Source organism: Chelonus insularis, unplaced genomic scaffold (genome assembly GCF_013357705.1).
Source record: "Chelonus insularis isolate UGA/USDA-ARS -01 unplaced genomic scaffold, ASM1335770v1 contig_23_pilon, whole genome shotgun sequence".
In the NCBI taxonomy this organism is placed as follows: Eukaryota; Metazoa; Arthropoda; class Insecta; order Hymenoptera; family Braconidae; genus Chelonus; species Chelonus insularis.
In genome coordinates this window covers 62,266-72,519 of record NW_023276443.1, presented here as the reverse complement: position 1 = coordinate 72,519, position 10,254 = coordinate 62,266, and the positions used below count along the sequence as shown (strand labels likewise).

The 10,254-nt window shown below is 30.4% G+C and overlaps 2 protein-coding genes across 4 annotated transcripts; one reads left to right on the top strand and one right to left on the bottom strand.

The window, feature by feature from the left end:
- The first annotated feature begins 5,128 nt into the window (after positions 1-5,128).
- On the top strand, positions 5,129-6,152 carry LOC118064598 (uncharacterized). Of its 2 annotated transcripts, XM_035079298.1 has the most exons (3): positions 5,129-5,271; positions 5,344-5,443; positions 5,510-6,152. In XM_035079298.1, the coding sequence occupies exon 3, from the start codon at positions 5,524-5,526 to the stop codon at positions 6,082-6,084; it is 561 nt and encodes a 186-aa protein (XP_034935189.1). In that variant the 5' UTR covers positions 5,129-5,271; positions 5,344-5,443; positions 5,510-5,523; the 3' UTR covers positions 6,085-6,152. The 2 variants fall into 2 exon arrangements, with proteins under 2 accessions (XP_034935189.1, XP_034935188.1); XM_035079297.1 differs by having other exon boundaries at positions 5,344-6,152.
- Positions 6,153-7,400: 1,248 nt separating this feature from the next.
- Positions 7,401-8,424, bottom strand: LOC118064527 (uncharacterized). 2 transcript variants are annotated; one of them, XM_035079199.1, is made up of 3 exons: positions 8,282-8,424; positions 8,110-8,209; positions 7,401-8,043 (listed from the first exon to the last, which is right to left on the bottom strand). In XM_035079199.1, the coding sequence occupies exon 3, from the start codon at positions 8,027-8,029 to the stop codon at positions 7,469-7,471; it is 561 nt and encodes a 186-aa protein (XP_034935090.1). In that variant the 5' UTR covers positions 8,030-8,043; positions 8,110-8,209; positions 8,282-8,424; the 3' UTR covers positions 7,401-7,468. The 2 variants fall into 2 exon arrangements, with proteins under 2 accessions (XP_034935090.1, XP_034935089.1); XM_035079198.1 differs by having other exon boundaries at positions 7,401-8,209.
- Positions 8,425-10,254: the final 1,830 nt, after the last annotated feature.

Sequence of the window (10,254 nt, the reverse complement as noted above, 5' to 3'; positions counted from 1 at the left end):
ATACATACATACATACATGCATACTGTGACGATACTTTTCCACTGGGGTAGGTGTACTCAGTATTCACCTTCCTCCAGGACACTAATTTATCAGCTAACATCCCTGGTTCGCTTATAAACATTATAAACGACGGGCGCCAAGTTATTTTTATCGCCAGAATAACTAAACTGGCAAAACTTACATCTAAATCCAAAAAAAAACTTAAACCTAGACCAAAGCTTACAACTAATCTTAGATCAAAATCCAACCAAACTCTCACAATTCTCAAAAATCTTAAAACTAATTACGAAATCTTAAACTAAACTTAATTAAGATGCTGCTGGTAAAGAGGTCCTGACAGGGGATCTCCTGGAGCTCAGTTATGTGGGTTGTAGAGAGAGGGTCAGGGCCGGCAATAATTCTCGGTTGAACCCCACAAAAGTATTCAAAATTGTTAAATAAACAAACTGGAGTTGAAGGCTCTTCTTTACTAATTATTTAAATACCAATTATCAATTAATGCTTAATTTATTAAAACAAAATCAATTTTCTTATTCATTATTCAATTAACAAAAATCATAAATCATTCTGTAACGATTCTGCATCATCAATAAAGAAAAATATTTTACAAACAAATAATTCTAACTCGAATTCTGGAACAAGTTTTAAATAATTACCTATCGTTTCTAAAATTTAAACATTAATTAACCTTAATCTAACGGCTCTAATCTCAAATACACTGATTTTTATCTTATAAATGACTCGAAAACCCGAAGCAAAATCATCAATATCTCTTATAATTTAAACTATAACACTCTAAACTGAATTTATTAACTAACTAAATCACGAAAGCAAGCCAAGGGTGGAAGATTCCCTACATTTCATTATTCTACTTCTAAACTGTAACAAAACTACCAAAAATTACCAAATATCAGACTCAATACGACTTACAGGAGCTGCAGAGGATACTTAGGTGTCGTAAACTGGGCTCGACACGTTCCTGGATATTCTGGAACCTCCTCTATGCATCAGGGACCTCCCTGTAGTCTGCCATAACTCTACTTGATTGTTTCTTCCTCCTGGGCCTGTTCTCGTCTTCAACCTCCAATAACCCTCGCCATCTTCAATCTTCGAACTCCAATTTCTAACTGCTTCCTTCGATTACCAGAATCGAACTGCTCTCGTCAATCTCCAAAAACGAACTCCTCTCTTCAAGCTCCAAACTACTTCTCTCTTTATCAAACTCCAAAATTGTACGCTCTGCATTCTTTATCCCCACTCCAATCTCACAATCAATCTTCTTATTTGCAGAACCACTTCTCCATTAGTAGCTTCATCACGCGATCTCTCCTAGATTTCATTGTGGAAGGGCGACTTAACCTAGGTGCTTCCTTGGAGGTGAGGTTGATCAGGCTTCCCCCACAAGGCCTGCAAACTTATATCTAATTCTTCAACTTAAAACTAATTGCTTCACAACATCTCCACAATGCCCATTCCACACCTCCATCTCTTCCATTGGAGTGCCATATTACTGGGCCTGATCAAGTGATGATCACTCACAGGGCTAGAACGTCTTCTAGCATGGATCCTCTAACGGGTGGCACGTTTCATTTGGCCCTCATCTCCACGTTAGCGACCCACTTCTCCTCAAATATTTCTTACTTCTCCTCTACTAGCTCCTCCTTATCCTATTGAGTCTTTTTCTACTACCAAAATTAAATACATAATCTTCCAACCTTGCTACCTCTCTTTACATTAATATTTCAAAATAAGTAATAATAAAAATAACTACAATTCATTAGATTAAAATAGTTTATAAACCAAAACGTGAACCATCACTGTAACCATCGGTTAAATAGCCCCTGAGGACTCAAAATAATGAAATATGACGTGGACAATAGCTAGAGCAACCCACATGGGCTACGATTAGCTTCCAATATTCATTAAATTATTCTTTAAGGTGTCAATGGGACGTTATCCCAAAAATAACGTCACAATACATACATACATACATACATACATACATACATACATACGTACAACAACAACTTAATTTTTAAGACTAACTCGCCTTGAAATTAAGCTCTCCTTACTTGGTTCCAATAGTTACATTCCCAATATGAGGCTAATCTGCTTATTACACTAAGTTGTTCAAATATCTAATTTTTTATGATATCATATTGTTGAAATACTTAATTATTAATTGTACTCAAATTGAATTTCTGCAACAAATCATATACTGAAATTTGTTACTTAAGAGATTCCAACCTACGATCGCTAGCATGTTCGAATCTTGGACCAGTGCCTTTTTTCGCTCGGCTATCTATTCGATTACAAAATTATTACCGATATGAACGTAGATCAATATATACAATTGTTTGAAAGATTAATGTTAATAATAACATAATAACAAGAATGACAGAGATTGTTCTTGTTATAAACAACCCAGAATTAGAAGAAACATTCAAATTTTTTCATGTTTATACGATGAATAATACAAGTGATGCCTTGTAAATATTTATTAAAGAATAGGAAGGAATATTTTAGGTATTTTCAACAGTTAATAAACAATCCGGTTCATAATTTTATATTTTTTATACTATATTTATATGCTTGACGACAAATCGTATTTAAAAGACAAATAAGTTATTGATAAGTGTATTAATAACATTTTTTGATATACGTACGAAGTCATAGATTTTGTATTAATGTTCACCTACACCATCATATTAATTTATAGTAAATAATCGAAACAATGTTACAATTATACTTACAAAATGAGTCACTGAAAGTTTTATAATTATCTCATTGAAATTATTCTTTGCTGTTGCATACATTAAATTGAAACGATTGAAGTTTTCGATTTATTCTTGTCCGTGTTAATATTTATTAATGGCTTGCTCTCATTATTAGTTTCACTATTTTTTAGCATTTTTGATACTGACATTCCTTCATCAATTTCTATTCCAGCATCAACATCTGTAGGTGTTCTATACATACTCTTGTTTCTTCCTAAATGCAACAATGAATTGGTTACAGAAAAATATGTAACAAAAACTATGTCGAGGATATATAACTACAATATAACAGTGTTTACTGGGATAATATCCCATACTTAAATTTTGTTGAAATTTGTAGAAAAAAATAATTCAATGTTCTCTTCGTATACAAATGTATTTTTTTTCATGAACGAACAAAATTTGTAATAATCGAACATGCATTCATTGTTAACGACGAAATTCTTTTTTCAGTGAGAATCTAACGTAACATCTACCACAAAAGACTGTTGGATCATCGCTTTGCTGTCTTCTGTATCGACATTATCGGCTATTTTCCAACGTCGTCCGAGTCTGCTCCGATATTTTTATCTCTTCTGAACAGATCTTCACGTGCACTTCATTATTGTACTTAAAGATTACGTGATTATGTATAATTTTATTACGGAAACTCTCAGCATTAAGTCGGTTTTTAATTTTTTTTTTTCATATTTATATCTTGTCTGTTGGATGCAACAGTCTTATTACTCATGATTGTAGTGTTCCCGTAGTGAATTCAATAAGTCTGTGAAAATAAAATATAAAATATTGCAATATTTCTATTATTAAACTTGAAATAACTATTACGAAGATTGAATTATTACAAACGACAGATTTTAAATAAGTAAAATTTATGCAATGTAAAATAGAAATTAAGCGATCAATTTATTTTTGTGAGATGCATTCTCATGTATCTTTAGTATCATAAAGTCATATGAAATATGTCGAAGATATTTCTTACAGGTGATGCATAATATCACAAGAATATGATAAATTTTTGGTACAAATACAAACTAATAGTACCACTAAAATATATGCAAAGTTGGCAGGTTTCACTAGCGATACAAGTTTATGCGAAGGTTCCAGTTATTCAGATTATTATAGATCTTGGAACTCCGTAGTGGTTTAAGTTCGAATTATATTCTTATTACAAGACTAACCTAGAAACTACAAATACGGATTTGTTTACGTATATAAATTCGAAATCGGTTTACTCAGAGTGATATTTACGCACTCAATTGATGAATTTATATAATGACATTGTCAGAAAAAAATGTGAATTGCAGCCCCAATGTGTAATATAAATAAAGCATGGTATTAATTTTTACCTCAATTAGCTCCTGACAAAAAACTTTTGACAAAGTATCGACAAAAACGAATGCAAGTTAGACGAATAAATTTAAACAATTTTTATGAAAGAACTTATTACAAAATAAGTATTATTAAGTATTATCATTATCTCTTTTCGGTTCGTCAAAGGTGTCTGGCCAGGGATCCCAGGGCTCCGACCCACCTGGGGCCTGACCAAGATTAATGTAATAAGATTAAAAAAAAACTTATAGGAAAATAATATTTCTATTTTCTGGTTGAGTTTAGGAAGATTGTATTGGAGCAAACGCTGTCAGAGTCAAACAAATGTATCTAATTAAATTTTTTATTGCTTGTAATTTAAGGCAATTACGTCGCTCCCAGTGATTAAACAACAAATGAGATTCATTTAGAATCTGATTCAGAAAAATTGAAAAATAACATGATGTTTCCTTTGGAAAAATCAGCTACGCTAAACATCATAGCCAGAGGGGCTTCTGGAATATATTATATAGATCGAGGTATTTCAATAAATAGGTTGAAGAAATGAAAATAAAATAAGATTAACATTAGAAAAAACCTGGGGTAAATGTATAACTTTTTTAACACGATAAGAACTTTCAGTGTAACGTTGTTCGGTATCTGAGTAACCTTTGAAGCTGTAAAATTTATGATCGATGCCACTTTTAATGGTTTACATCACATACAATTTACGGTTGGAGTTTGTGTCTCATAGGTGCAATTTAGGACTCTGTAACCAATTCATTGTTGCATTTAGGAAGAAACAAGAGTATGTATAGAACACCTACAGATGTTGATGCTGGAATAGAAATTGATGAAGGAATGTCAGTATCAAAAATGCTAAAAAATAGTGAAACTAATAATGAGAGCAAGCCATTAATAAATATTAACACGGACAAGAATAAATCGAAAACTTCAATCGTTTCAATTTAATGTATGCAACAGCAAAGAATAATTTCAATTATTCGAGATGTGAATCGGTAATTGACGGGTAAATTTACCGTAAATTACCGGTAAAAAACGCGTCAATGACCAAGCCTGTTTTACCATACCGGTCAGAAAAATGCTGATCTCTGATTGGTTAATACATGTCCAATCACAGTTTAGAATTCCCAACGGCATACAACTGTTTATTTGTTCTATCAGGTATATATTTTCATTTTTATTTGTTTATTAAAAATACTGATAATATTTAATATAAGAAAATTCAATTTGTAGATAAGGATTTTCATTGAGAACTTGGTGCAATGGGGGAGAACAAATCAATATATAAACATTTCTCTGCATTACCTCTGCAACCTAACCTAACCTAAATAAAGTACCTGAATGTTTTTATGATTTATATAATCATTTTAATAATGCATTTAATAATATACTTGTTTAGAAAATCGTAAAACTATGGCTCTACGGCCCATACATTATGCAGCTAACTTACTTGATCCTCAATTAAAAGGAAAAAATTTAAATAGGTCAGAAATGGTTGAAGCTCATCAATTAATTATACATCTTGGTGATAAATTAAATCTAAATAGTGATAAGGTATTAAAAGATTTAACAGATTATGTGTCAGAATCAAGTATGTGGAGTTACGACTACGTTAAGCGAGCAAGTATAATCACTTCAGCATGTCAATGGTGGCAAAGTATTTGCCAAAAATCTTCGTTGAGCAAAATAGCTGTGGCTATATTGACTTTACCTGCAACATCAGCTGCAACCGAGCGTTCCTTTAGTACACAAGGATGGATTCATTCATCTAAAAGAAATAAGTTAAGTATCGATAGAGCTGGAAAAATAACATACATTGCAAGAAATTTAAAATTACTTAATCCTTCACCAAAAAATACAGAAGAAGAATGGGAAGAAGATGAGGAAAGTAATAAAGGAGAGGATGAAATAAGTGAAATTTGTGCTGAGCATGAAGAAGTTGAATTTTTAGAAGAAGAATTTACTCAAGACTAATTAGTGATGTTGATGGAATTGAATCAGTATTAGACTTGTTATTTCCTAATGAAATATGTCAATTATTATGTGATATTACTAGTTGATAGAAACTATAGATTATATGGTTTTATTTTTTCATAAATAATTTACATAAAAGTTAAAAAAGTCAAATTCTTTATAATATGTAATAACGAAGGATTATCTATTTTATAAAAAAAAATGTACCAAAAACTTAACTAAATAAACGTTTATAATAATTTTCAATATATTTATTATTTCTGTCCTAACAGTCAAAAATGTAAAATATTTTTTTTATTACAAATTACAAAATTTTTTTTTCATCTTATAATAATTAATTAGTTTTAAATTAACAAGTGCAAAAAGCAAAATTAACTTAAGCAAATTGGCAAGCAAGTTCGAAAGCAAGCCATTTCCTCGGTAAAAAGCTCATCATATTCATCTATATAGATGCGAATGACCGGTAATTACGCTGACCGACGGCTTGACGGTAAATTTTACATTCAGAATTTTTTGACGTCAGAATACCGTCAGATACCGGTAATTTTACGTGGTAATTACCGAATTTTCTATTACCGGTAAATTCACATCTCTACTCCCTCCCTATACCGACTAGCAATATAGGAGTATTACATATATGTATACACGTAACTAGAGATGTGAATCTCTATTTGTGATTTACATCCGATTGTAAAATCGGCAAAAAATCACAAATAGAGATTCACATCTCTAGTTACGTGTATACATATATGTAATACTCCTATATTGCTAGTCGGTATAGGGAGGGAGTAGAGATGTGAATTTACCGGTAATAGAAAATTCGGTAATTACCACGTAAAATTACCGGTATCTGACGGTATTCTGACGTCAAAAAATTCTGAATGTAAAATTTACCGTCAAGCCGTCGGTCAGCGTAATTACCGGTCATTCGCATCTATATAGATGAATATGATGAGCTTTTTACCGAGGAAATGGCTTGCTTTCGAACTTGCTTGCCAATTTGCTTAAGTTAATTTTGCTTTTTGCACTTGTTAATTTAAAACTAATTAATTATTATAAGATGAAAAAAAAATTTTGTAATTTGTAATAAAAAAAATATTTTACATTTTTGACTGTTAGGACAGAAATAATAAATATATTGAAAATTATTATAAACGTTTATTTAGTTAAGTTTTTGGTACATTTTTTTTTATAAAATAGATAATCCTTCGTTATTACATATTATAAAGAATTTGACTTTTTTAACTTTTATGTAAATTATTTATGAAAAAATAAAACCATATAATCTATAGTTTCTATCAACTAGTAATATCACATAATAATTGACATATTTCATTAGGAAATAACAAGTCTAATACTGATTCAATTCCATCAACATCACTAATTAGTCTTGAGTAAATTCTTCTTCTAAAAATTCAACTTCTTCATGCTCAGCACAAATTTCACTTATTTCATCCTCTCCTTTATTACTTTCCTCATCTTCTTCCCATTCTTCTTCTGTATTTTTTGGTGAAGGATTAAGTAATTTTAAATTTCTTGCAATGTATGTTATTTTTCCAGCTCTATCGATACTTAACTTATTTCTTTTAGATGAATGAATCCATCCTTGTGTACTAAAGGAACGCTCGGTTGCAGCTGATGTTGCAGGTAAAGTCAATATAGCCACAGCTATTTTGCTCAACGAAGATTTTTGGCAAATACTTTGCCACCATTGACATGCTGAAGTGATTATACTTGCTCGCTTAACGTAGTCGTAACTCCACATACTTGATTCTGACACATAATCTGTTAAATCTTTTAATACCTTATCACTATTTAGATTTAATTTATCACCAAGATGTATAATTAATTGATGAGCTTCAACCATTTCTGACCTATTTAAATTTTTTCCTTTTAATTGAGGATCAAGTAAGTTAGCTGCATAATGTATGGGCCGTAGAGCCATAGTTTTACGATTTTCTAAACAAGTATATTATTAAATGCATTATTAAAATGATTATATAAATCATAAAAACATTCAGGTACTTTATTTAGGTTAGGTTAGGTTGCAGAGGTAATGCAGAGAAATGTTTATATATTGATTTGTTCTCCCCCATTGCACCAAGTTCTCAATGAAAATCCTTATCTACAAATTGAATTTTCTTATATTAAATATTATCAGTATTTTTAATAAACAAATAAAAATGAAAATATATACCTGATAGAACAAATAAACAGTTGTATGCCGTTGGGAATTCTAAACTGTGATTGGACATGTATTAACCAATCAGAGATCAGCATTTTTCTGACCGGTATGGTAAAACAGGCTTGGTCATTGACGCGTTTTTTACCGGTAATTTACGGTAAATTTACCCGTCAATTACCGATTCACATCTCTAGGAGGGAGACTTAAGCATTACGGTGCAGACATATATGCGTGTGTCTCACTTATTATACGCTGCGACTTGTGCGCATGATCGTGAATGGAGCGTGCGCATTAGATAGCATTTTAATTTGTACAAGGAATGAGATAGCATCCTTTGCAAATAGAATAGCATCATTTTGCACATACAATAGCGTCTGTTTTACATGCTACATCCAACTTTTTATATATTTTAATTGACTTCATTAATAATTATACTATTTAAATATTGAAATTTTTTATTTATATTTAATTTCAAAGCCATTTCAGAATCAATTCAATGTTAATAATAATTATTATATTTATAAATATTTACGTGTACAAATAAACTCACGTGTAGCCCACGTGTTCGTGAAGTGTGTTCACTAAGAGATTCTTTATATTTTTTTTTTACCACCAAGTGATTTTAATTATTTGTTTATACAAATAATTAATATATTATTTAAATAATAAGTACCTGTGAGTGTAGTTTTGTGCATAACATTTAAAAAAATGGGCCTGACGTGCTATATATGCCGACGCCAAAAAAACTCGTATTATTCAAACACCAATAAGTTTAATAATGTATAATTTGTTATACTGGTATGTGTAAATAATAAATTATTTATTGTTAAATATTATTTTTTCTGAAATGCCTGTTTCAAATATGTTGTTCATTTGAATGAAGCTGCTTATAAGAAGTAGAATATGCAAACTTCATTTTAAAGAAAATGAAATAAAATCTTTTTTCATTAACAAAGAAAAAAAACATTTCTATTTGTAAATTCTTTGAAATTAATTTCAGAGCTCATGAATGCTACATTTTTTATACAGTAAACTTTAAAATTATTGAATAAAGATATTTAAAATCCAATAGCTTGTATACTATTTATAAATATAAAAATTAATTTGTTCTTACAACTTTAGATTATTTTATTTATTATAAATTTATTTACAAAGAAATAATATATAGAAATACCTTTGAAAGTAGATATTAAATTATCATATATAAATGATTTAATTATTATACATGTTTAAACAATTATTAATTGAAGTTATTCTACTAATAATAATAATAATAGAGAAAAGAATAGAATGAAGAAAAAAAAAGAAGATTTGAATACCCGAGATTCACTGCTGGAGTCGGGAGCTTTACCGCTGAGCTACGAAGCATACAAGAACTTATTGACTATAACTCAATTTTAAGGCTGGGCTGAAGTCAGAAAGGCGACTGATTCCCCCTATCCAAATACATGGGATCGGGATATTTCTAATTTCTTCGCCAATTTACTATTATTTCTATAAAATTAGGTACCAAATTACAGAGGAAGCAATGCCGGACTGACGTAAACAACAATTTTTTGTATATAGTGAATATTTTTATTAAAAAAATTAGAAAGAATAATGAAAAAATTATGAATTGACTTGCCGCGCTTAAATTTCAAGATGGCGGCCACATCATTCAGATGAAAAATCACTAATTATTTCATTTTTATACGTTTTTCGCCCAAAATTCGTGTTTGCGTCAGTCCTTGCCACCTGTCTGAATGTTAAAAAAATCAATTCATAGTATAAAATTGAATAATTTAGAAATAATTAGAAATCTTGTATTCCAGATGATATTCTCCGGAAAATTAGTTTGAAAAAATTCTGATAGGTGACAGCATTATGCTCGCAGATGACCTCAGTCATCCATATTGAAAAAATGCTCAATCCGTATCCAGAACTGATGGTGCCCTGCATTTTGGCGAGTAAATTCTGTATGTGTGTACGGGTAATATATGTATGCG